Here is a 25,013-nt window from a genome sequence, read left to right as displayed (position 1 = left end):
CACCTTGGAGGCAGGACAGGGAAAGCCTCAGGAGAGAGGCAGCAGCAGCAGGAACCAGCCCAAGAGTCCTGTGGGGTGGCAGGAAATTGGGATCAGCACAGGCAGAAGAGGAGTCACTGGTGAACGGGGGTTGTGACAAAGCATCTGTGAGCAATCCTCCACAGCACTTGGAGCACAAGGAGAATTCTTACCACAGGATAAACTTGGAGGTGAAGATGACTGAAATTCCAGGCCGGGTTGGACATTGGGGTTGGAGCACCAGGGGCAGTGGGAGGTGTCCCTGCCATGGCTGGGGTGGCTCTGGGTGGGATTTGGGGTCCTTTCCCACCCAAACCAGGCTGGATTCTGTGATGGGATGATGGGATGAAGTTCCCATTTCTCTGCAGGGCAGGATTCTCCAATCTTCTCAGCAAAGGGAGGCTGAGCTTTATTTCGGTGGCCAAGAAAAGCAGCCTTTGGGTAACTGTGGGGGTCTCAGACTTGCAGACAGGGAGGTGTCCTGGCCATGGGACTGCTGCAGGGGCCAGAGAGGCTTGGCCAGAACCCCAGCAGGGATCCACCTCTGCAGAGATCCGCTCCCACCTGGAGCTGCCCTGTGCTGGGACAGAGCTGAGGCCACACCTGCTGGGACACGCAGGGCTTTGAACACACCTGTACCTGCGCAGAGCTGCGGCTCCTCTCTGCCGGGCAATCTCCAAATATTTGCGTTTGACTCTGGAGCTGCCCAGCAAGTGCTGGGAGCAGGCTGAGGCCAGCCTTTGTGCTGTTGGCGAGAGGAGTTGGTGGCAGAAGATTCATTTTCCCTCCCTAAGCCTCCCTGTGATGTGCCTCGTGCATCTGTTTCCCCTTGATCTCGCTGCCTGACTGACAGCTACTTTACACCAGCATTATCTGTCAAAACATTATTTAATGGAATCCCTTCTAGAAGGAGTTTTTGTTATTATTAGAAATCAAAATGCGGCGATAATTGAATCCCTTTGTATTCCCTGTGTAACGCGGGGAGTAAGACACATTCACACCTGAGGGGAAAACACATCTGGATTTCCTCTTTGCCTCGAGTCCAGGAGCTCTCCCTCTGCCTGGCTTTGATTCTCCTGCCTCAGAGGGGGAGGAAATTTGCAGTGTGTGCATCTCATCTGAGGGAAACAATGCCATACATACACCGACTTTATTTTTTCTTTTTTTTTTTTTTTTTTTTTTTTTTTTTTTGCTACAGGAACAGCATTAAATAAATACATAGCAGGCTGCAGTGTCACAACAAGGAGATGTACAATTACGGAGACAAAATACCCCAAGGAAATCAACACAAGGCTTATTAATATCCAGGCCTGCAGAAGACAACTGTCAGACAATTGGTCAACAAGGTACATGGTATCTGTTAGATACTGACTAACCCATTATGATCTTTATGAAGTGTCCTTTTGGGGGTCTAGATCTTCAAATATGAGTTGGAAGACCCTTTTCTTTTATTAGTTGCTAAGCTCTTTATACTTTTACCATATTGCGGCAGGTTAGAAGTCTGAGCTTTATTGTCTTATGTTATTGAAAATCCAGATTCCCGCAGCCTTCTCCCTCAGGTCAAGATTTGTCTGAGAATACATTCTCATTTCTCCATGTACAAAGGCTGTCTGGAGAGAGGCAGAAAAAGATTATGACTGTAATATACTTAAATCCAATTTATTTGCCTGACTAGAAACTTCCACACTTCACAATTGCTTCCTACAGAAGATTTTTGTATTTAATTCCTTCATCGCGGCGAGGATCCGACTCCTCCAACAGGTCTGTGCTCCACACACACACACACACACACCCCTGAGCCAGAGCAGAGGCAGGAGAGCAGCAAATGGACACCTGGTTTGCAGGCTGGCAGTTTATTTCTGCCTCAGAACTAAAGAGAAATTAGGAGGGGAATTAAAATGCCCTTTTCAGAGGCGGGGGGCTCTGAGCACCCCGTGAGCGCTGCTTGATGGAGACATCACTTGGCTCAGTGACTTCATTCTCCTGCTGCTGCCTCACTCGTGGTTGGACAGGAGCATCTCAGCTGCTCTGGTCACCCACCCCGGGATTTGCAGCTCCCGGGGGCTATTTTAAACCTTCATTTGAGAAGGTTTGAAAAGGCCAGACTCGGGTTTCCCGTGCCCTTTCCCCAGGCAGGGGTGGCACCAAAGCCTTTCTGCCTGGCTCCAAAGCAAACCTGGCCAGTGCACCCTGCTCTGGGCCACCTTGGGCCTCACCAACACCTCTGTTTGGGGGGAAAAATGTCACATGGGGTGAAAAGACACTTTGCAAAGCGCAGCAGTTGCCTTTGGACTGTGGCTGGGAGCCCTGACTGTCCCTAGCGCTGTCCAGGGATGCTTCTAAAGGATGGAAAAACTCTCCCAAAGGGATCAGGAGCTGAGGCTGCACTGGCCTTGGCTCTGGTACCTGCATTTGGGACTCGTCCCTTGGGCAGGGCAGTGCCCAGGAGCGTCCAGAAGGAGAATTTCTTCAGTTACAAGAACAAAAATGTACAAAAGCAGGGCACGATGTGATTCAGTGTGATGGCCTGAGGTGAGGAGGGTGATGGCACCATGCCCATGGTCACAAGGCCCTGCAGCCCCTCTGCGGCTCCTGGCACCGGAGGCATTGGCATTTTGGAACTCTGGAGGCTGAAAATGTCAGCCTTTCTGTTCTAAAACACACTGGGCCTCAAGCAAGCACCACATTTGACCTGAGGCCATGGAGCAGGGTCCCAAAATTGAGTGATGGCCCCGGGGCTGTGGGTGTGGAGTTTGGATGGAACCGTGTGGCCTCACAGGGTGAAAAACGCAGATTTGAGATTTTAGTATTTAGTAATACATGTGAAGCAATATGGAGGATTTGGGGAGTTGTCTAAGCCCTTCTTCTTCACCTTCTTCTTCACCTTCTTCATCTTCTTCTTCATCTTCTTCTTCATCTTCTTCTTCACCTTCATCTTCTTCATCTTCTTCTTCACCTTCCTCTTCATCTTCTTCTTCACCTTCTTCTTCACCTTCTTCTTCATCTTCTTCTTCATCTTCTTCTTCACCTTCTTCATCTTCCTCTTCATCTTGTTCTTCTTCTTCTTCACCTTCTTCTTCACCTTCTTCACCTTCTTCTTCACCTTCCTCTTCATCTTCTTCACCTTCTTCTTCATCTTCTTCTTCTTCTTCATCTTCTTCTTCATTTTCTTCTTCACCTTCTTCATCCTTTGTCTTCGTTGGTGTTTGGGATGGAAAATGCAACTGGAGGAGAGTCACCTGGATGAAAGGGAATGTCAAAGAAAGGATCTTTCAAATCTGTCACTACAAGTTACACTCTGGGGATCCCGGAGCTGGGGATTTTGGGGATGCTGGGGCAGGTGGCTGTGGATGTCCCCCCGGGGCTGGGCACTCCCAGGAGGTGACCAGTGCTCCCTGAGGGACAGCAGGGACAGAGCCAAGGGCTCTCTCAGGAGCCGGGACAGAGCCTTGGGCACCCTCAGGTGCCTGGTGGCCACTGAGCTGCCAGAAGCCAAACACCCCAAAGCTCCATCTCCTCGTGGATTTTCCCTCTGCTCCAGGGCGATTTGCCTGTCCTTAGACCAAAATGCAGCCTAAAAGGATGGGAAAGCCGCTCTGGCACAGCTGTTTGTTTGGGAAGATGCTGCACTGGGGGGATTTTTAGCCATGAAAAGAGATCTCTCAGCTCAGTTCTTGGAAACAGAGACCGAACTGAACTGTCCCGGAGATCTCCATGGCACTGATAAAACCCCTTTTCACCACGAAATGAATTTAACTGCTCCCAAAGTTCTGCAACTTGTAGAATTCCAGCACGAGGCAGTGTGGCTTTCCAGGAGCACCGTCCCTTCATTCCCCCTGGAATTCCCTTTCCCAGCTTTCCCAGCTCTGTCCCTGGGATTTTTATTTTCTGTTGGATTTTTTATTTTTTTTTCCCCAATCTTTTGAAGGAATTTCTCCTTTTTCAGAGTCTGAGCCCTGTGGGGCTCTAAAATCATAACAATTAATGCTGGCAGAGACTCCTGGAGCCACCTCAGCCGTCCCTCCTAGGGCAGGATTGTGGAGCAGGCAGAGAAATTCATGGAGAGGGGAGGCACAGGAGCCAGGCAAGGACCTGCTCCCGACCCAAATTTGGGGTAAAAAAGTTGAAATCACCTCAAAAATCTGCTAAGGGGAAAGTGGCAGAGCTGCTTTGTGACCCCAATGCTTGATAGTTAATATGGAAAAAGTTATAATCACTAATTTGTCCCGATTTTAACTCTTATTTCAATGTCTGGTGGTTTTTTTTGGTTTTTTTTTCTCTCTTATTTTTTTCCTCCTTTTTTTTTTGTTTCTTTTATTTTTTAATTTTTGTTTGTTTGGTTGGTTGTTTTGTTTTGTTTTTTTGTTTTTTGTTTTCTTGTTTTTTGGGGTTTTTTTGTGTGTGGGGGGGTTTTTTTGGTTTTGGGGTTTTGTTTGTTTGTTTGTTTGTTGGGTTTTTTTGGGTTTGTTTGTGTGTTTTTTTGTTTTTGTTTTTGTTTTGTTTTATTTTGTTTTGTTTTATTTTGTTTCGTTTTTACTTTTTTTTTTTTTTTTGACTTTTTTTCCCCGGATTTTGTAGCAACAAGGGGTGATCCAACAGATTTACAATAGTCGGTGTTTATCACCCTTCCAGAGGCGTTAAGTGGCTATAAATGCATATGAAATATCTGCGGCGGATGCCTCGCCTGCTCAGCAATGTGTTCTTCCTACGTTCCCTAATTGCTAGCAGGAAAAAAAGAGGAGGAATTTGTTTACCAGCTTCCTGCATAATCTTCAGACATCTGGAGCTGCGAGGTCTGCATGGCGTTCCTGGGGGACACAAAATACATCAAGGACAATTAGACAACCGGGGAGCTGCAGCCGAGAGGGAATTTCCCATCCCTGGGAAAAAGGCTCCGAGCAAACCCCTGCACCCAGTCACCCTCCCTGCGCTCCCCTGCTCTTCCTCCTCTCCCTGACAAGTTTGTTCCTTCTCCTTTTATCATCCTGCCAGGGATGGCAGTGGTTGGACTTGATCATCTTTGAGGGTTTTGGGTCGTTTTGGATTTTTTTTTCCTTCCCTAAATTCTTTTCCTGACCTGCAGGTTTCCATCATCTCCAGGTGTCTTGGCCTTATCCCTGTGTGAGTTTTCCCCAAAGCAGGGATGGCACCCTGAGGAAAAGTGATTTTGGTGGAAATACAATCGCTGTCTGTGCCTTTTAAAGGCGTTTAGGCTTTTTTTTTTTTTTTTAGGGAGTTGTAAATAGCTGGTGACCACCCTGATGTGTGAGCCCTCGCTTCTGGCTCATGTCACACACCTGAAGGGACAAACTCCTTCTTGAGGGTTCCTCTGGGCTCCTGAGGAAAAAAAAAATAAAAATCCCTCAAAAATCCCGGGATTGCCATATGAGCACCAGGGAGCAGCAGTCCCCGTGGGGCTGCTCCTCATCTGTGCCACAGATGGGTTATTGATGATTTTCTGTTTCTTATTTAACAGCTTGAGATCAGCAGAGAGAGACTGTGTGCTTTGATTGAAATCAGCCAAGGAACTGCTTTTAATCATGATTTAAATCTGCAGGAAAAAAATTTAAAAAAAAAAGTGAGGAAGGTTGGTTTAAGTAATTGATTTTTAAATTTGCTTTGAATTTGGGGTTTTTTTCAGTTGCCTAAATAAAGGTCTGTCCCCTTTGGGGGTGTCCTGGAACCGAAATTCTCTTTGTAACACATTAGGGCCAAAGACCACGTGGTTTCCACTTGTGTATTTCGTGAACATATTTAAATTTAATTTTTTACACAAACCCCACTTATCTGCTGTATTTTTATTCCTTTTGTTGTTGTTGCCTGTGTTTTATAATTCCTGGTCTCAGGCTATGGCAGGAGGTGACTGGAAGGCTGCCAGGGGACACTTTTTCCTGGAGATAATACTTCTTGTTCAACACAGATGTGAGCAAAGATGCTGAAATATATTTGACAGCAGGGCAGGAGGTTGGGGCAGCCTTTGGGAGCACTCAGGTGTGCCCAGGACAGGGGGTTTGGGAAGGGCTGGGGGTCCCTGAGCCACCTGACAGCCCCAGGAACCCCCCAGGAACCCCCCTGACGTTCTCCTTTGTAGAATTAGCAGAATTCTCACATTTTTGGGCAAAGACATGGGTCCAAATCCAGCTTGGACAGGGCTTGGAGCAGGCTAGGACAGGGGAAGGTGTCCCTGGGCATGGCAGGGGTGACACTGGCTGGGATTTAAGGTCCCTTCCCACCCAAACCAGCCTGGGATTCAGTTGGAACCATGAGCAACAGGGAGGGGAACACAAGGGAACCCCTTGGAGCAGCCACAAATGGTTAATTCATGCTTTATTTAATTTAATTTAATTTATCCCCTTCCACTTCTGAGAAGTCCTTCTGGGCAAGATGGTGCCAGGATTGGTTGAGGCAGGTTTTGGGATGGATTGGGGTGGGTTTTGGGTGGGTTTTGGGTGGAGTTTGGGGTGGATTGAGGCAGGTTTTGGGATGGAATGGGGTGAGGTTTTGGATTGGGGTGGGTTTGGGTGGGTTTTGGGGTGGTTTGGGGTGTGTTTAGGTAAGTTTTGAGATGGATTGGGATGGGGTTTTGGATTGGGGTGGGTTTGGGGTGTGTTTAGGTAGGTTTTGGGATGGATTGGGGTGGGGTTTTGGATTGGGGTGGGTTTGGGGTGTGTTTAGGTAGGTTTTGGGATGGATTGGGGTGGGGTTTTGGATTGGGGTGGGTTTGGATGGGTTTTGGGATCGGTTGAGGCAGGTTTTGGGATGGATTGGGATGGGATTTTGGATTGGGGTGAGTTTCCATGGAAGGTTTGCCTGTGGATGTTCCCACTGGAGAGCAGGAAGCTGAATGACTGCTGAGGCCAGATGACTCTTGTGAACTCATGGGGCTGATTCCAACCCTGCTGCTGCTCTTCTGCCCCCTCTGCCCCCTCTGCTCCATGTCCTGTGGAGATTGGGGATTCTGGAATGGTCTCCCTGAGGAGCTGAGGGAGTCACATCCCTGCCTGTGTTTAAACCCAGCCTGGATGTGGCACTCAGCGCCGTGCTTAGTCCAGCAGTTAGGGCTGCCTTGGTCTGGGTGATCCTGAAGCTCTCCAGCCTGGTGATGCCCCGGGGTGGGTGAGCCGTGCCAGGAGCACTGGCTGCGCTCCTGAAGGGCTGATCCATACCCGAGCCCACCTTTAGCTGCTGCAGGGGTCACTCTGGGAGCTCTCCCTGCAGACAAACACACCATGGCCGGGTTGGAATCACGGATCCCGCAGGGGAAACACGGGACACGGGACACGGGACACAGGCAGGTGGCCGAGGAGACACGTCTGGAGCTGGCAGGACTCAGGAGTCATCCCCAAGCTGCAGCCCTCCATCCCCTGGCTGCGGGGACAGCCCAGCTCCCTGCAGGATTCCCAGTGCTGTGGGCTGGGGATGGACACGGGATGGACACAGGGATGGTGGGATGGACACAGGGATGGTGGGATGGACACAGGGAATGGCGGGATGGACACAGGGGACACAGGGATGGACACAGGGCACGGTGGGATGGACACAGGGATGGCGGGATGGACACAGGGGACGGTGGGATGGACACAGGGGACAGTGGGATGGACACAGGGGACACAGGGATGGACACAAGGGACACAGGGATGGACACAGGGGACGGTGGGATGGACAGAGTGGATGGTGGGATGGACACAGGGGATGGTGGGATGGACACAGGGGATAGTGGGATGGACACAGGGATGGTGGGATGGACACAGGAAAGGGTGGGATGGACACAGGAGATGGTAGGATGGACACAGGGATGGTGGGATGGACACAGGGAATGGCGGGATGGACACAGGTGATGGTAGGATGGACACAGGGGATGGTGGGATGGACACAGGGGATGGACACGGGATGGTGGGATGGACACAGGGAATGGCGGGATGGACACAGGGGATGCTCGGGATGGATGCAGAGGATATTCGAGATGGATACAGGGGATGGTCAGGATGGACATAGGGGATGGTGGGATGTATGGATGGATACAGGGGATACTCGGGATGGATGCAGAGGATGCTCAGGATGGATGCAGGGGATGCCCAGGGTGATACAGGGGATGCTCGGGATGGATGGATGCAAGGGATGCTCGGGATGATGCACAGGATACTCAGGATGGATACAGGGGATGGTCAGGATGGACACAGGGGATGGTGAGATGGATGGATGGATACAGGGGATGCTCGGCATGATGCAGAGGATGCTCAGGATGGATGGATGCAGAGGATGCTCGGGATGATGCACAGGATACTCAGGATGGATGCAGGGGCTGCAGCAAATAGAGCTGTTCAGGCAGATGCGAGCCCAGGTAGCCGCAGGGCCGAGCTCGGCTCCACGAGCAGTGCTGGAGCTCCTTCCTGTGGTGGCAGGGATGAGTTACCGGCTGTGGAGCGCCAGCCTGGAGTCGGGAAGCAGCCTGGGAATGCGGATCCATCCTCGGGGAGAGCAGCAGCCCCGTGGGCTGGGCAGGAGTGACCCCTGGACACCGCTCAGGGACACTCCAGCCCTGGTGGTGCGGTCAGCTCAGACAGCCTTGTGGTCACCGCCGGCGTGTTCCTGAAATAATGGGATTTCCTTACTGCTGCCACACACTCAGGAAGGGTCAGGCCGGTTTGGGGGTGGGAAAATGGAGCAGGGATGGCACATCCAGCTGTGCCTGGCCCCGGGACTGGGGCAGCTTTGGGGTGGGCAGCTCTGGGGAGCCCCTGCCCAGCCCCAGGCACAGGGAGGGATGGGCAGAGCCCTGGGGGCTGCCCTGGCCACAGGGCGAGTAAGAATTCTCAAATTCTGAAGATGCAGACCTTCAGAAGAGCAGAATTTGGACCTTAATGTTCGTTTGATGCGTTTTTTGCATGCAAAGAAGTTTAAATTTGCCAACTTTGAGCAGTTTGCAGATGAGTCCATCAGTGTAGTGTTATTAGGTTTATACTCCCGAGGTCAGTGCCGGGCATTGGGAAAGCACAGAGAACATTCTTTATACTGTTAGACAAAGTCAAGGAATTCAGAAAACAGACAGTCAAAACCAAGCCAGATTTGTAATCACCCTCAGCAGTCTTTTTAGGAGAGGTAATTACCAAAATAATCGACGGGCATGGATGGGATTATTAATGACAGCCTGGAAAATCCAGCCCTACCTGGCACAGAGCAGCTGGGGGAAGGAAAGAGCAGCTCTGGAAGGGCAGAGCTCACACTTGCAGGTTGTTGTCTCAGCTGAGGAGCTCTGAGGGGAGCAGCAAGCCGCAGCCTGGGCCGGGTGGGGATTCTGAACCCAGCACTTCCCTACGCCACGCTCTGCTTTGGCACTTTCTGCTCTGAAGAAACGAAATAGAAGTTATTAATGAATTCCTTTTAATATGAGCATTTACATGCGTCGAGCTGGGTGAAATTCAGGCTCAGGTGGAAAAACATCCAGGCTGCGTCTCCACAGGGACGGGACACCGAGGAGGGGCACGGGTGGGAGGCTGCACAGGCTTCCCTGGGTCCGAGCTGACATCAATTCCTGCACGGACAGGGCTGGGAGCAGCCTGGCACAGCAGGAGGTGCTCTGCCCATGGCAGGGGTGGGAACTGGATGGGCTTTGAGGTCCTTTTCCAACGCCACCGTTCTGGGATTCTGTGACGTCCGTGGTGATGCTCCCCAGCTCCGCCGCGCTCGCCCAGCCCCACCTGCCAAAGACACGAGCAGCAAACCTGCTGTAGAGAGAAAATCGAGCTGTGGAGGTGCAGCAGGTCCAGCTGCAGCTCCCTGAACCCCGCTGGGCCTTCATCCAGGGCCGGGCTCTGCGCTGAGAGCGGAGGGAGGAGAGCAGGGCTGGGAGGAGGTGGCAGCAAACCCCTTCCACGCTTCTGGAACAGGAGCAGCGGGAATAAAACGCCACTTTTCTGGCACTAATGAACGTGTGGCAGCGCAGGAATAGCTCTGTGCCCATAGGAAGTCTGGATTTTCAGCTACTGTTTAAGTTCCTTTTCTTCTAAAAGTGCTGGTGAGGCTCACTCCTGTCATCCACTTCCTCTTACAACCGCCGCCGACTTCAAAGGAAATCCTGCCGGCAAAATAGCTACAGAATTGTGTCAGGAGTTTATTTGCTCCCAAGATTAGATAATTAATGAAGATAGAATATTAAAATTACATTTACATAAAGCTAAGGGTAATCTTAAAGCGTTCTATTATTTTGTAAATGACCCGAAGTTTGTAGCGCATTTATAATGATCAATCAGGACAAGAGGCCTCTCAAATGAGGAAGTGCAATTTATAATCTCACTTTCCTTCATTATTTATTCATCCTTTGCTGTTGAATCATCTGCTTTACAAAACCTGAAATGCCACGGAGCTCTCTTTTACCTGCCCCTGTTATTCCAGGAGGAAAACCCAACTTTTGTGTTTGAGTCAGTCCCGATCACGTTGTGAGGTGAGCTCCACGTGGATCCTTTCCTTGGGCGCAGTTAGGCTGAAATTCATACAATTCCTCACTGGTTTGGGCTGGAAGGGACACTAATGCTCATCTTTTTCCACCCCTGCCATGGCAGGGACACCTCCCACTGTCCCAGTGTCCAGCCTGGCCTTGGGCACTGCCAGGGATCCAGAGGCAGCCACAGCTGCTCTGGGAATTCCATCCCCACCCTGCCAGGGAACAATTCCTGCCCAGATCCCACCCAGCCCTGCCCTCCTTCAGCTGAAGGCCACAAATTCCAAATTTAATATTATTAAAAAGCAGAACTTCTGCTGCCTGGCTTTCCCTTCAGGCTCAAGCTTTGTTACACCGAAATTCCTAAAGATGTAGTGATGGTCAAACCTGACATTTTCTATTTTCACCATAAACCCATGGAAATGTCGACTCCTGTCCACTCTGGCACTGTGTTTGTGGCAGTGCCCTGAACGATTGCCGCTGTATGAACTCATTGTTCTGCTCCTTTCAAGCAAATCTCTCACCCAGCAGAGCTTTAATTTAATTTAAACCCACTGCCCATTTCTGGGTGCAGCAATTTCCCACCCCCCACACCGAGGAGGAATTTTCAGCACACAGAGTGGGCTGCCCCTGGATCCCTGAAGTGCCCAGGGCCAGGTTGGAGCACCTGGGACAGTGGGACGTGTCCCTGCCATGGCAGGGGTGGCACTGGGGGGGATTTGGGATCCATTCCAACCCAAACCATTCCAAGATTTTATTCCAGGCTTGGTGTGCTCTCAGTGGGCACCAAGGGCTCAGGAGGATCCCCCCAAGGGAATCAGGTCCTTAACCCCAAGGCTGCTCCAGGAGCGCTCCCTCATCCCAAGCAGGAGCAATAAGAGCCCCAAGTTCCTTGGTGCAAGAGCCCAAACCTGACCCACCCCGCTGCTCTTCAGCACTGGGAGCAACACTGGGGTCAAGAAATGACTGAGAAAATCTTCCCTCCCCTTCCCTAAATGAACTGATTTGCTGCACACAGGGACTGAGAAAGCAAAGTTTGGACAGGACAGGATTTCGTGACTCAGCTTTTACCAGAACTGGAACGACTTCAACAGGATGCTCAGCACAAGTGAAGCAACCCTGGCCATAAACCCAGCCAGAAAACTGGGAATGTTATTTACTAACTGCTCTAAATTACCCAATCTTCAGTGAAACAGCCTCCCTTCACCAAATAACTCACACCAGCTCTTTCCCTTTCCTTACTGACTCTTTTAAAAAACACTCAGAATCCTTTTCCTTCTCAGCTTTACACATTTTTCCTTCTCAAAAACGCACATTTTAGAACTTCCCAGGCTCTTTCCTTGTTGAGCTCCTGAGTCAGGGACTGAGGCACCTGGCACTTGCTGGGAGTTATTGAATTCAGAGAACTGAACTTTTCTTTAAAGGCTTTTTTATGTTCAGGACTGAAACAAAGCAGTGTCCTGTTGGTGCAGGGAGTGCTCAGGGCTTGGGATGGATTCCTGCCCCTCTCCCTGTGCCTGTGAAGATGAGGGTGGTGAGGATGAAGGCTGCTGCTCAGGAGGGTGTTCACGAGCCCAGGGAGGATTTGGGGGGATGTTCACTGTGTGATTTTAGCTGAGGAGCTGTCATGGAATATTCACATTGCACTGAGCTCTTGTTGTTCCCAGGGCACAGACAAGCCTGGCTGACAAAAGGAGAGGTGTGTTGACACCTCTGAATTAATTAATTACCTCCTAATTAATAAATTAGGATTCAAGTTGTGGCTGCTGCTGGATCCCTGGGATGTCCAAGGCCAGGCTGGAGCAGCCTGGGACAGTGGAAAGTGTCTAGGATGGGCTTTGAGCCCCCTTCCTGCTGGAGCCCTGGGCACTGAGAATTCCAGATTTCTGTGCTCACAGGCACTGACCCCCAGCAAACACTGCAGTGACCTGAGGGCTTGGAAAAGGCTCCAAAATCGAGTGACAGCCCTGGGATTGTGAGTGAGGAGTTAAATAGAACTGTGGGATATCACAGGGTGCAAAACTCAGAGTTTAAGGGTTCAGAATACAGTAATATAGATATAAAGCCAGATGGAGGTTTTAGGGCAGAGGCTAAATCCTTCTTTTTCACCTTTTCCTCCGTGGCTCTGGGTGGTGTTTTGTAATTGGACAGAAAAATCCTCATTGTGGGCCAGGGGTGGTCGGTTATTGGGTTAAAAGTCAAAATAATTTAAGTGTCATTTCATAATTGGACAGTTTGTTCTTAAAAGGCCTTGAAAAGAGTTAGAGACAGAGCCATTATTCACTTTGTGAGCCAGAACTCCCAGCTTGTGAGACTGCGACATGGGTAAGAATTAAAAAACTTCTGAGTCCAACACAAAACGTCTCTCAAACTTTTAATCCCGGCTCTAACAGGACAAGGAGACAAAAAGCCACACCTTCCCACCCAAACCAATTTGGGATTCCACTTAATTAAGAGGCAAATGTTAATGGTTTGAGGGGGAAAAGCTTCCCAAGGAGCTGGATGGAGTCTGAGCATGGCTGGGCTGGGAACAGGGGAAAGGGAAAGGAAGGACAGCACAAATTTGGTGTCCAAGGGCTGACAGAATTTCGCTGCTCAGTGACCAGGGAGCCTGCTCAGAGCCATCAGTGACCAGCACGAGGGGACATCCCAGTGGGGGAGAGAGATTCCAGGTGGAATCTGCACCTGGGGGAACCTCACATGAGCACTGCCTCCACACAGGAGGAAAATCCTTTGTGTTCCTGTAGGTGCCTGTTCCATCTGCAGCCTTCCCCAAACTTCACAGGCCCCTCACTGTGCAATTACAGGAGGATTTTAGTCTGATTATACATTAAAAACTCCCCTCTCCAAAGAAACTCAAAGATCAGAGACATTTCCTTTCAAGTGTTACGCTGAAATGTGAACGCTCCCGCTGCTTATTACAAACTGTTTCTGCAAGGCACCGTGGAACTCTCAGACTTGATGCTTTTTATTGTTGGAGTTGTTTTCTTTTCTCTACAAATCCGAGCATTTTGCCTCCAAACCCTTCTTTTTTTATGGAATTGTTCTTGGGGAAGTTTTAGTCACAGCTTGAGCAGGATGCACAGTCACAAGCCACTGCTGTGGGTACATTAACAGGACCAGGAGAATCACAACCAAACACAAAACAAATGACATGTTTGTCCTTCAGCTGGGTGAAAATGGGAATGCAAAGTCTGGAGTCTTATTTCTCCTGATCCCCACGATTCTCTAATCTTATCAAATATACATTCCCATATTCCAAGGCAGCCTGACAAAGCAGCTTGCTAGAAATAAGTTGCATTAGATTGTGTAGAGCACATTTTCCTAGGAAATCCAATTTCACAATCATGTTCTGGTGACATTTAGCCATTGCTTAGAGCAGCAAAGGGTTCCTTGGGTATTTGAAACTGTGGCAGCGGGAGCAGGGCAGGGATTGTCCCCCTGTGCCACCACAGGGACCTCGAGGGCTGCGTCCAGCTCTGAGTCCTCACTCCAGGAGAGCCCTGGAGGGGCTGGAGCGTGGCCAGGGCAGGGAACAGAGCTGGGAAAGGGCTGGAGAATTCCTGAGGGAGCTGGGAAGGGGCTGAGCCTGGAGCAAAGGAGCTCAGGGGGGACCTGGTGGCTCTGCACAAGTCCCTGCCAGGAGGGGACAGGTCGGGCTGTGCTCCCAGGGCACAGGGACAGGAGGAGAGGGAACGGCCTCAGGCTGGGCCAGGGCAGGCTCAGGGTGGGCAGCAGCAGGAATTTCCCCAGGGAAAGGGAGCTCAGGCCTTGGCAGTGCCCAGGGAGGTTTGGATCCCCATCCCTGGAGTGTCCCAGGAATTCCTGGAGGTGTCACTGAGAGCTCTGGGCTGGGGACAGGCACAGGGGGACTCCCTGGGCTGGGAGGGATTTTCCAACCTCATTTCTGGGATCCTGAAGCCCAGAATCCCAAAGGCTCTTCCCAAAAGGAAATCTCCATCCAACCCAAGCCCCAGCAGCAGAGGTGTCCCTGCCCCAGCCCCTTCTGGCAGGGAACTTTTCCTGTTCCCCCACAGCTCCAAACCCCTCACAGCACCAACAGAAAAGGAGCCCTGAAAGTCCTTAAAATCCCATTTTTGCATAATGGGGTAAAAATTCTTCCTGGAAAGGGAGCTCAGGCCTTGGCAGTGCCCAGGGAGGTTTGGATCCCCATCCCTGGAGTGTCCCAGGAATCCCTGGAGGTGGCACTGAGAGCTCTGGGCTGGGGACAGGGTGGGGATGAGGCACAGGGCTTTTCCCACCCCAGGGATCCTGGCCATTCCTTCCCCCAGAGCCTGCTCCTCCCGGGCTGTAAAGCAGGAAAGGATCACTCCCCACTGAAGATGCCCAGACTCCAGAGGCACAGCTGCAGAGGGAGCCGAGGCTGCCCCTGTTTGTCTGGGAGTGGAGGTGCCTCCAGGTCCATAAATCTGTATGCAGTAGTAGGGGTTCTCTACCAGCAATTCATTTTAATTATGTGAGACATAAAAAGACCACCTACAGATGAGACAATACAGCTGTAAGATTCTCAAGGTTACTACGGGGAATACTTCATAACTGAAGTATGTTTTCCCCGAGGAGTTCGACTACCATTGATTTAATTTTTAATTTTTACATTTTAATCAAAAATAGATCAAATGGTGGTGTTCTCCCCCGGGACCCATACTTCAGATATGAAGCAGTCCATGTTCCTTTTAAATATGTAAAGCTGCCATTTATGTATAACTCATGAATGACACCCCGTGTTGCAAGCAAATATCACACGGCGATTTCGGGATTGTCGCAGTAACAACCCCGTAATATCCCACAATAATCACACACAGATATCCCCAGCTGCCTCCACAGGGCCAGCAGCACCACGGGGAGGCCCTGGGAGCTGATCCTGCCCGTCCTGGGGGGAAGGAAAAGCCCCTTGGATGGAGGAGGAGATGATCCCATGGGATGGAGAAGCAGAGCAGGAGCTGGGCTTGGAAAAAGGGTCAGGAACAGCAGAGCCAAGGCCAGCTCTTTCCAGCCTTGGGAAAAGGCTGGGCAGGGATTTGGGATGAGGGCTGGAGGGACAGGACACAAGGAATGGCTTCTCACTGCACTGCCCTGGCTTGTCTGTGCCCTGGGATCAACAAGAGCTCAGTGCAATGTGAATATTCCATGACAACCACACAGTGAACATCCCCCCAAATCCTCCCTGGGCTCGTGAACACCCTCCTGAGCAGCAGCCTTCATCCTCACCACCCTCATCTTCACAGGCACAAGGAGAGGGGCAGGAATCCATCCCAAGCCCTGAGCACTCCCTGCACCAACAGGACACTGCTTTGTTTCAGTCCTGAACATAAAAAAGCCTTTAAAGAAAAGTTCAGTTCTCTGAACTCAACAACTCCCAGCAAGTGCCAGGTGCCTCAGTCCCTGACCCAGGAGCTCAGCAAGGAAAGAGCCTGGGAAGTTCTAAAATGTGCATTTTTGAGAAGGAAAAATGTGCAAAGCTGAGAAGGAAAAGGATTCTGAGTGGTTTTTAAAAGAGTCAGTAAGGAAAGGGAAAGAGCTGGTGTGAGTTATTTGGTGAAGGGAGGGCTGGATGGGATTTTGGGCAGGAATTGTTCCCTGGCAGGGTGGGCAGGGCTGGATGGGATCTGGGGCAGGAATTGTTCCCTGGCAGGGTGGGCAGGGCTGGATGGGATCTGGGGCAGGAATTGTTCCCTGGCAGGGTGGGCAGGGCTGGCACAGGGTGCCCAGAGCAGCCCCTGGATCCCTGGCAGTGCCCAAGGCCAGGCTGGACACTGGGGTTGGAGCAGCCTGGGACAGTGGGAGGTGTCCCTGGGACAGTGGGAGGTGTCCCTGCCATGGCAGCGGTGGCACTGGGGGGGATTTGGGGTCAGAATCACAATCACCAAGTTGGATGAGACCTCCAGGATTATCCAGTCCATCCCAACCCTGACCTCAACTAAACCCTGGCCCCAAGTGCCACATTCCATCTTTTGTTTAAACACACCCAGAGAGGGTGAATCCACCTCCTCCCTGGACATTCCAGCACTTTATCACCCTTCCTGTAAAAAAACTTCTCCCAACCCCAACTGTTGTGGGATTCTGTGACAAGAAACAGCCTCAGGCTGGGCCAGGGGAGGTTCAGGTTGGATATTGGGAAAATTCCTTCCTGGAAAAGGCTGGGCTGAGTGCCCATCCCTGGGGGGATGTCACAGCCCTGTGCATGTGGCACTTGGGGACATGGGCAGTGGTGGCCTTGGCAATGGTTGGACTCGATGCTCTGAGAGCCTTTTCCAACCTGAACAATTCTGGGATTCTGTTGCATCTTCCTGGGATTTTATTTTAATTATTTTTTCCTGCATTTTTAAACATTGTGGCCACTGTTGTTTTTTTGGTTTTTTTTCCCTTCCTTGAGAAGAGAGGAACAACTGAGGAAGTTCTTTCCTTCCTCTTCCTTTGGAACAACTGAGGAAGAAGGGAGAGGACAGGCTGAGTGCTGATGTCCCCAGGGCAGGGGGAGCTGCTGATCCCTTGTCACCTTGTCCCCAAGGCACCTGTCACCAGTGGGAAATGTGGGAGAGGAGCAACAAAAGCTGCAGGTCCCAACCTCTTCAATGCCCAGCTCCTGCTCACAGCACCCAGCCTGGACACCCAGGGATGCTGAGTGGAAGTCTGATGTGGGAGGAAATGCCCAGTGTGAGCGTTAATTTGTTAATTACCTGTGGTAATCAAGGCAAAGGCAGAGTTATTTCTGTGTGACTGTGGATCACACCACGCTCCCAGGAGAGCTGCTGAGGTTGGAAGCAACTAATTTAGACATAAACAGCACGGATTTTTAAACCTATTCAATAAATTATAGTATTTAAAATAAACAAAAATAAATTTAAATATATTAACTGGAGTCATTTCAACAGGCAAGTCTTGGCTTGTCAGATGCAGGTTGCTTTTAAACCCCACTTATCCCAATATTTTGGTTTTTCCATCTTTGTTTTTTTGGCAGCCAAGATGCCAAGTGGACTTGGAATTGCCATCAAATTAATAAAGTGAGCAACTAAACCTCCTACAAAGATTTTACAGGACATAAACAAGGCATTTCTTCCTCTCATCAGAGGTTTTATTTACCTTTATTCCTCAGTGTCCTGAGGAATCATTCCTGGAATAACACAACCAGACAATCCCACGCTGCAGCCAAAGTGGTGTTTAATGCTCCTGCTTTTGTAAGGAACAATTTACAAAATACAAAGTTAAAAATAAGATTTAGATCCTTTAAACCTGAATTAAAAACAGGCCAGGGGCCTTTTTCTCTATATACAGGTAAATAAAGCATCACTCTGGTCATTCTGTGTACAAACCACAGCAGTAGGAAATGCAAAGTTGATATAGTTTTTCATCAAGAAAACAGAATTTCAGAGTTCTGCAAGGCATAAAAAAATAACTCTGTGGTTCCACTGCAGATTTGACACAAATCTGCTTTAAAGGAATATTCACTGCCCCAGCCTGTGCCAGCTCCATGATCCTGGAAAATCCCAAAATAAATTACAAACCCATCTATTTAAAAAAAAAACAACAAACAGGTATCACTATTAAAAGCCTTCAGTGGAGCAGACAATTAAACTGCAATTTATTCCCAGCCTGACTGATTGAAAAAAAAAAAAAAAGCCCTGCTGGAAAACAGGGAGCAAAGAATCACATGGGAGAGGGAAAAGTTCACTTGGAAATTTATCCAGCAGCAGGAATAAAAAATATTTTTCTTTGGGAATAAAAAAATCAGGGTTGATGAGGTGTCAGTGAGGAGTTAAATGTGGTTTTATCCAGCTGCAGAGGCCAGGGAAGAGTTTAGGAGCTGCTCTGCCATGGGGAACTCCAGGGAGCAGCTCCAGGGCTTCCACCTGGGGATAATTCCCAGGGAATGGAAGTGAAATGTGAATTTATCCAGGTCCAGGGCAGGCAGATCCCAGCCCAGAGCAGCTCTGGCTGCCCCTGGATGTGTCCCAGGCCAGGCTGGAGCAGCCTGGGACTGTGGGAGGTGGAGCTGGAGGAGCTTTAGGTCCTTTCCAGCCCAAAGCTGGAATTCTGTCAATCCTGGGAATGAGAACAGTCACCTCTGCACTGATCCCCTTCTTGGGGCTCATTCCCAGCACAGATGGGAGTCCACTGAGCTACCTGAACATGAAATCAGCTTTTTCTTCTCTTCTGAAACGAATTCTGAGCCACCTGAACATGAAATCAGCCTTTTCTTCTCTTCTGAAACGAATTCTGAGCTACCTGAACATGAAATCAGCCTTTTGTTGTCATTTCTAGACAATTTCTGAGCAACCTAAAACATTCAATCAGCCCTTTCGTCTCTTTTTAGACAATTTTTGTCCTTTTTAGACAAATTCTGAGCTACGTGAACATGAAATCAGCTTTTTCTTGTCCTTTTTAGACAACTTCTGAGCTACCAAAACATTCAACCAGCCTTTTCTTGTCTTTCTAGACGAATTTTTGTCCTTTTTAGAAAACTTTTGAGCCACTTAAAAGAATCAATCAGCCTTTTTCTTGTCCTTTTTAGATAAATTCTGAGCTACCCTAAAACATTCAATCAGCCTTTTCTTGTCCTTTTATAGACAAATTCTGAGCTACCTAAAACATTCAGCCTTCTCTTGTCTTTCTACACAAATTTTTTCCTTTTTAGAAAAATTTTGAGCTCCTTAAAACAATCAATCAGCCTTTTAAAATAAATTCTGAGCTACCTAAAACATCCAATCAGCCTTTCCCTATCTTTTTAAATAAATTCTGAGCTACCTAAAGATGAAATCAGCTTTTCCTTGTCCTTTTTAGACAATTTCTGAGCTACCTGAGGAGCAGCAGCGTTTTGAAGAGGTGGAAAATTGCAGCCAATCGTGCCCTGAGTGGCCCCAGGGTGTGCTGAGGCAGGATCCAGGATCCATCCTGGGGATCCCAGCAGGGAATCAGAGCTGCTCCTCTTCCCCATCTCCATTTCTAGAAGTGCAGGATGTGACTGAAGTGGCCCTGGAATGAGGAAATGTCAGGTCATTGCAAAGCAGCTTGTTTTTTCAGTTCTTCAGTTTCAAATTTTATTTTAAAACCCTGAGTACCATCACAAATATTCCCTTTTTCTTTCTTTTTTTTTTTTTTTTTAATTTTTTTCCCTCTCCAGGGATGAGTGGAAATAAATTAACACAATCAAGTGTCTGCTCAGTCACAGCTCCTGATGGAAACTTTGCCTTTAGCTCCATAAATCAGATTTTGCTATGAACATCCAGCATTTCCTCACACCTCTCCTCATTTTGCCTCTGGAAGGAGAAAATATTTTCAAGGCTGTACCTACTCCTTGGAAAGGAAATACCCAATTACAGAAAAAAAAAAAAAAAAACAAACAGGAGCTAGAATAAGATTCCTGAACATTCTGTTATTCAGAATTTAAAATATTCCTGAATGTTTTGTTATGATGCAGGAAATCAAGCACAATTAAAATTGGGGTGGAGGAAGTGTTATGTTATTGTTTCTTTCAGTTACTTCCCAAATTCTGCTTTTTAGAGAGAATTTGAAAATCATGTTGAGAATCTCCAGATTTTCCAACTGCTGCTTGGAAAAATTAATTAGTGCTCTGCTGAAATGCTGACTCCATCTCCTTCATTTCTAATTTCCATGCTTTATTCCTGAGCAGTGCAATCATGGAGGTTATAAACTTCACATTTTCTGGATCTAATACTGGGGAACAAGTGGCAATCTGTATTTTTTATTTTATTTTTGTCCCAAAAAAGCAGATTCCCACACTTACAGATTCTCCAGCAACACATCTCGGGCAGGGCTGGGAAGTGCCTTTGCTGCCATGATTTTCCAAAATCTGAGGAACAAAATCAGACACAAATTAGTAAAAAAAAAAAAAATTAAAATAATAAAATAATTAAAAAACAGGGTAATTGTTTGCAGCTTTATCATAAAAAAATATTTGAAAAGTAAAAAAAAAAAATCATAAAAATGTATTTGAGAAGCGATTTTGTAACAAACCCAGAGGACAGTGGGAACTCACCACGGAATTCTGCTTTGTCTTTGCAGCCCAGGGAGCAGAGTCAGGGAGGAATTTCTGCCTGGAATCCAGATCCATGGCACAATCCAGGAGCTGGGCCTCCCGTGGGATGGTGTCCAGCACTCTGCACACTCTCTTCTGCAACATCCAAAGGCAAGATTTACACCCCTGGGCAAGGCACAGCACCCCAAACTCTCCGGATTTTCCTGCCTGTGCCTCCCAAGGAGCCCACAGCCATTGGGAAGAACAGCAAATTCATCACGGGCTGTGAGGAATTAGGCTGAGAGTTGGGAATTCTGCATCTCCCACCCTCCATAAATCCCCCTGGGAAAAGGCAGCCTCCACTCCAGCAGGAGTTGGGATGAGGTGTTGCTTTTTTATCTTCTGTTCTGTTAAGAGTGGGAATTCAATGTGTAAGATGGTGTTTCCTGTTTGGACTCGTGTTTATTGATCCTTCTCTCTGTTACAGTCTCACAAGCTGGGAGCCCTACAGCACTCCTGGCTAACAAAGTGAAAAGTGGCCTCCAGCTCTTTATTCACAAGGCATTTTGAGCACAAACTGTCCAATTAACAAATGACACCCAAACTGTTTTTACTTTTAACCCAATAACCAAACATTCGTGGTCTGCAATGGAGATTTTTCTATCCAATTACAAAACCTCACCCAGAGCCATGGAGGAAAAGGTGAAAGAAGAACTCAGCCTATGCCCTAAAACCTTCATATAGATATAAGCCTCTGGCTTTATATCTACATTACTATATTCTAAACCTTTAAACTCTGAGTTTCCACCCTGTGATATCCCACACTTCTATTTAACCCCACACTCACAATCCCAGGGCTGTCACTCCATTTTGGAGCTTTTTCCAAGCCCTCAGGTCACTGCAGTGTTTGCTGGGGGGTCAGTGCCTGTGAGCACAGAAATCGGGAATTCTCAGTGCCCAGGGCTCCAGCAATGGGAATTATCAAAGGAACAGGGCAGGGCAGTTGTGTGGGATGAGGGATTGAATCCAGGGAACAGAAGCCAGTGATGGGAACATCTCTGCAGATGGGGTTTGAGTCCTTGCTGGACATTGGCACCTTTTCCCAGCTTCCCAGCGCTGCACAATCCATTCACATCTCCTGGAGCTCTGCCCTGAGCTCTGGATGTCCCGGGAAGCCAAAGGCTGAGCTGAGTGACCCCTCACAAGACCAGGGATTCCCCAAAACCCTGCTCTGAGCACCACTCTGGGAACTGGGGAGGTTCAGCTGCAAATCCACATGGAAAACACCGACTGGAAACCTTCAGAAGAACGTCCCTGGCCTGTGACTGCCCATGGAAAGGGAGGGTGACCCAAATCCCAGCAGCAAATTAACACAATCGTGGGAATTACAAAACTGACACAGATTTAGGGCCTGAATTCCAGAGATGCTCACACAACTTGGGACATTTTTTTTTTTTTCCCAAACAAACTCTGTTGAAGGGATCCCAAGATCCCATCTCTTTGTCCAGCACGATATTTCCCAGGAAGGAGATGTGCTGGCACAGAACTAACAAGCTACTGAAAGCACAGAAACGAAATTGAAAGTTGGAATAAGTTCTGGAAAACCAAAAATGGATCAATGCACCAGGAACATCAGTGGGAAAGAGCTGAGATGGGATGACCAGGAAGGGAGGCAGGATAGCAGGATGGGAAGGGAATCCCAAAAGTGAAATATGGGCTGTAGTAAGGAAGGGAAAAATGGAATAAAAGTCTGGGGAGGGCCTTTAAAATCCCTGAGATTGGCTCCCAGTGGGAAAACATCCTCTGCCTTTCCTGCTGGAGAACCCCTCCTGTACTGCAGGGAAAGGCAAAGTGCAGCAGAAAAGTGGGAATATGTGTGAGATGTGGGGGAAAAGGGAGAAATCACCCAAGGCCACACACCAGCAGGAGTTTGGCTGATCAGAACAAACTCCAGCCTTTGTTCTGGGGGTTTTGCTTGGTGTCAGTGATGGAGGGGACAAACTCATCACACCAACCCAACCTGGGGGAGCCTCCTGCTCCAGGGAAGACTTCAGCCTCTGGAATTCTGTCTGGGGGAAGAAACAATCACTGCACCAGCTCTGCCTGTGCAGGATCCAGGAATCCTGTGATCTACAGGAATCCTGTGACCCACAGGGATCCAAGAGCTGCTCCAAAGGCAAGCAGGGATTGCATCCAAGCCACTTTTGTTAGGGAATGATCTGCTCCAGGCAGCTGGGATATGAGAAAAGCAGCAGGCAGGGAAATGTCTCTCTGCAGGGAAGTCACTCTCTTGTCCAGCTGCAAAGTCCTGGGAAATCCCACTCGTTTTCACTGGCAGGATAAAGACCTCAGAGATGAAACCAAAGTGGTGCCAAGCCCAGCTCCACTGGGCAGCCAACCTGAAGGAGCTGGGGGAAAGTTCTGCTCATTTGTTGGGGTGTTTCTGGTTCAATTTGAAAAGATTTCCTCCAGGTTTCATATGTTCTTGTCATGCAATTTCTGCTTTTGGATCTCGTTTTTAAAGCTGGGCTGCCTCGTGTTTGGGGTTCCAACAGGTCCAGTACAGGAATTCAGCTCTCCTGGGATCCCCCAGTGCATTCCTGGGGAATGATGGCCCTGGGGAGATGCTCCTGCCTTTTTTCCCTGGGGAGTGATGGCCCTGGGGAGATGCTCCTGCCTTTTTTTTTTTTTTTTTTCCCATGGAAAGACAGCTCTGTTTGGGAAAGCAGAGGGAATGTGAGATCCATGCAAATCCACCTGGCAAACTCTACCTGGAGATCAATTCCAAACCAGGACACACTGGGAGCTGTGGCCTTAAAAATCTGATATTCCTCTAAGTCCAAATGCCTTAAAAATCCAACCTTTCAACCCAAACCAGGCTGGGATTCTGATTCCTCTCTGTCATCTTGGAGCCAGGAGAGCAGAAATATATGGAATTAGTGAGGCTGCCTGGTAAAGAGGGTTTCAGCCAGAAAGAAAAAAAAAATTAAAAAGAGGAAAAAAAGAGAAAAGAACAAAAAGGGAAAAGAAAAAAAAAAAAAAAAAGGGGGGGGGGGGAAAGAAAAGCAGGGAAAAGAAAAATAAAGGAAAAAAAGGAGAAAAAAAAGAAAAAAAAAAGGAAAAAGAAAAAAAAAAAAGGAAAGAAAAGAAAGGGGAAATAAGTGAAAAGAAAAAAAGGGGAATGAAAAAAGGGAAAGGAAAAAAAAAAAAAAAAAGGGAAACAGTAACCCTAAAAACGAAGAAAGGAAAAAGGGGGAAAATGAAAAATTCAAAAGGAAAAAAGGAATCAAGAACATAAGTAAAGGAATAAAGGACACAAGAAAGGGATAAGGAAAAAAAAAAGATAAGGAAAAAGGAGAAAAGAAAACGGGGAAGAGAAAACGCGGGAAAAAAAAAAAAAAAGAGGGGGAAAAAGCAAATTCACGCAGCCTGCTGAGCTCAGCCCCGCTCCCGGGACAGCCGCGACACGGCCCGGGAACCACGGCACCGGCCCGGAGCCTGGCCCCGCTGTCTGCTCCCGATCCCGGTCCCGTTCCCATCCCCATTCCCGGTTCCATCCCCATTCCCGTTCCCGTTCCCATCCCCATCCCCGTCCCCGGTCCCCACTCACACACTCCGGCTCCCCGGCTGCCCCCGGCCCCAGCGCCCCGCGCCGGCCCCTCAGCGGCCCCGCGGCCATGGCGGCACCGGCACGGCCTGGGATCCACCCGGGGATCCACCCCCGGGACCGCCCCGGGACCGCCCCGGAACCGGCCTGAGACCGGCCTGGATCCACCCCCAGAACCTCCCTGGGACCGCCCCGGGATCCACCCCCTGAGCCGCCCCCGGAACCGCCCCGGAACCGGCCCGGGACCGCCCTGGAACCAGCCTGGAACCGCCCCTGGAACACGGCCCCGGACACACGGCCCCGGGACCTCCCCGGGACCGGCCCAGAATCGCCCCGTGATCCGTCCCCTGAGCCGCCCCTGGAACCGGCCTGGAACCGGCCCGGAACCGGCCTGGAACCGCACCCGGGATCCGCTCCTGGATCCACCCCCAGAACCTCCCTGGAACCGGCCTGGGACCACCCCTGGAACCTCCCTGGAACCAGCCTGGAACCGGCCCGGGATCTCTCCGGGATCTCTCCGGGATCTCCCCGGGACCGCCCCTGGAACACGGCCCCGGAGCCGCCCCGGTTCTTGTGCCGGTCCCGGCGGGTCTCGGCCGCTCCGCGGGCATCGCTCAGGCTGAGCCCGGCCGGGTCATGGACCGGCCACACCTGGGACTGATCCCGAATCCCCCCAGTGCCACCGGGACACGACAGGGACAGGGACAGGGACAGGGACAGGGACAGGGACAGGGACAGGGACAGGGACAGGGACACTCCCACTGTCCCAGCGACACCTCCCACTGTCCCAATGTCCAACCCCAGTGTCCAGCCTGGCCTTGGGCACTGCAGGGATCCAGGGGCAGCCACAGCTGCTCTGGGAGTTCCATCCCCACCCTGCCAGGGAACAATTCCTGCCCCAAATCCCATCTCAATCTCCCCACTTCGGGTTTCAAGGCATTCCCCGTGTCCTCCAT

The 25,013-nt window shown here is 49.6% G+C and overlaps 1 protein-coding gene and 1 long non-coding RNA gene across 4 annotated transcripts; both read right to left on the bottom strand.

The window, feature by feature from the left end:
* Positions 1-2,251: 2,251 nt before the first annotated feature.
* LOC136364484 (uncharacterized) lies at positions 2,252-3,114 on the bottom strand. The gene is made up of 3 exons (XR_010744153.1): positions 3,089-3,114; positions 2,975-3,010; positions 2,252-2,914 (listed from the first exon to the last, which is right to left on the bottom strand). It is a non-coding gene; the product is annotated as an uncharacterized lncRNA (long non-coding RNA).
* Positions 3,115-17,618: 14,504 nt separating this feature from the next.
* Positions 17,619-24,499, bottom strand: C8H10orf143 (chromosome 8 C10orf143 homolog). Of its 3 annotated transcripts, XR_010744087.1 has the most exons (7): positions 24,484-24,499; positions 24,061-24,146; positions 20,472-20,606; positions 20,220-20,285; positions 19,220-19,447; positions 19,133-19,167; positions 18,406-18,614 (listed from the first exon to the last, which is right to left on the bottom strand). XR_010744087.1 is itself a non-coding variant. In XM_066323410.1 (5 exons), the coding sequence occupies exons 2-5, from the start codon at positions 24,127-24,129 to the stop codon at positions 19,418-19,420; spliced, it is 300 nt and encodes a 99-aa protein (XP_066179507.1). In that variant the 5' UTR covers positions 24,130-24,146; positions 24,484-24,499; the 3' UTR covers positions 19,150-19,417. The 3 variants fall into 3 exon arrangements, 1 of the variants encoding a protein (XP_066179507.1); XR_010744088.1 differs by lacking the exons at positions 18,406-18,614; positions 19,133-19,167 and adding an exon at positions 17,619-17,647 and having other exon boundaries at positions 19,272-19,447; XM_066323410.1 differs by lacking the exon at positions 18,406-18,614 and having other exon boundaries at positions 19,150-19,447.
* Positions 24,500-25,013: the final 514 nt, after the last annotated feature.

This window comes from Sylvia atricapilla, chromosome 8 (assembly GCF_009819655.1).
Source record: "Sylvia atricapilla isolate bSylAtr1 chromosome 8, bSylAtr1.pri, whole genome shotgun sequence".
In the NCBI taxonomy this organism is placed as follows: Eukaryota; Metazoa; Chordata; class Aves; order Passeriformes; family Sylviidae; genus Sylvia; species Sylvia atricapilla.
The sequence above is the reverse complement of the archived record's forward strand: the minus strand, read 5'-3'. Positions and strand labels throughout refer to the sequence as shown.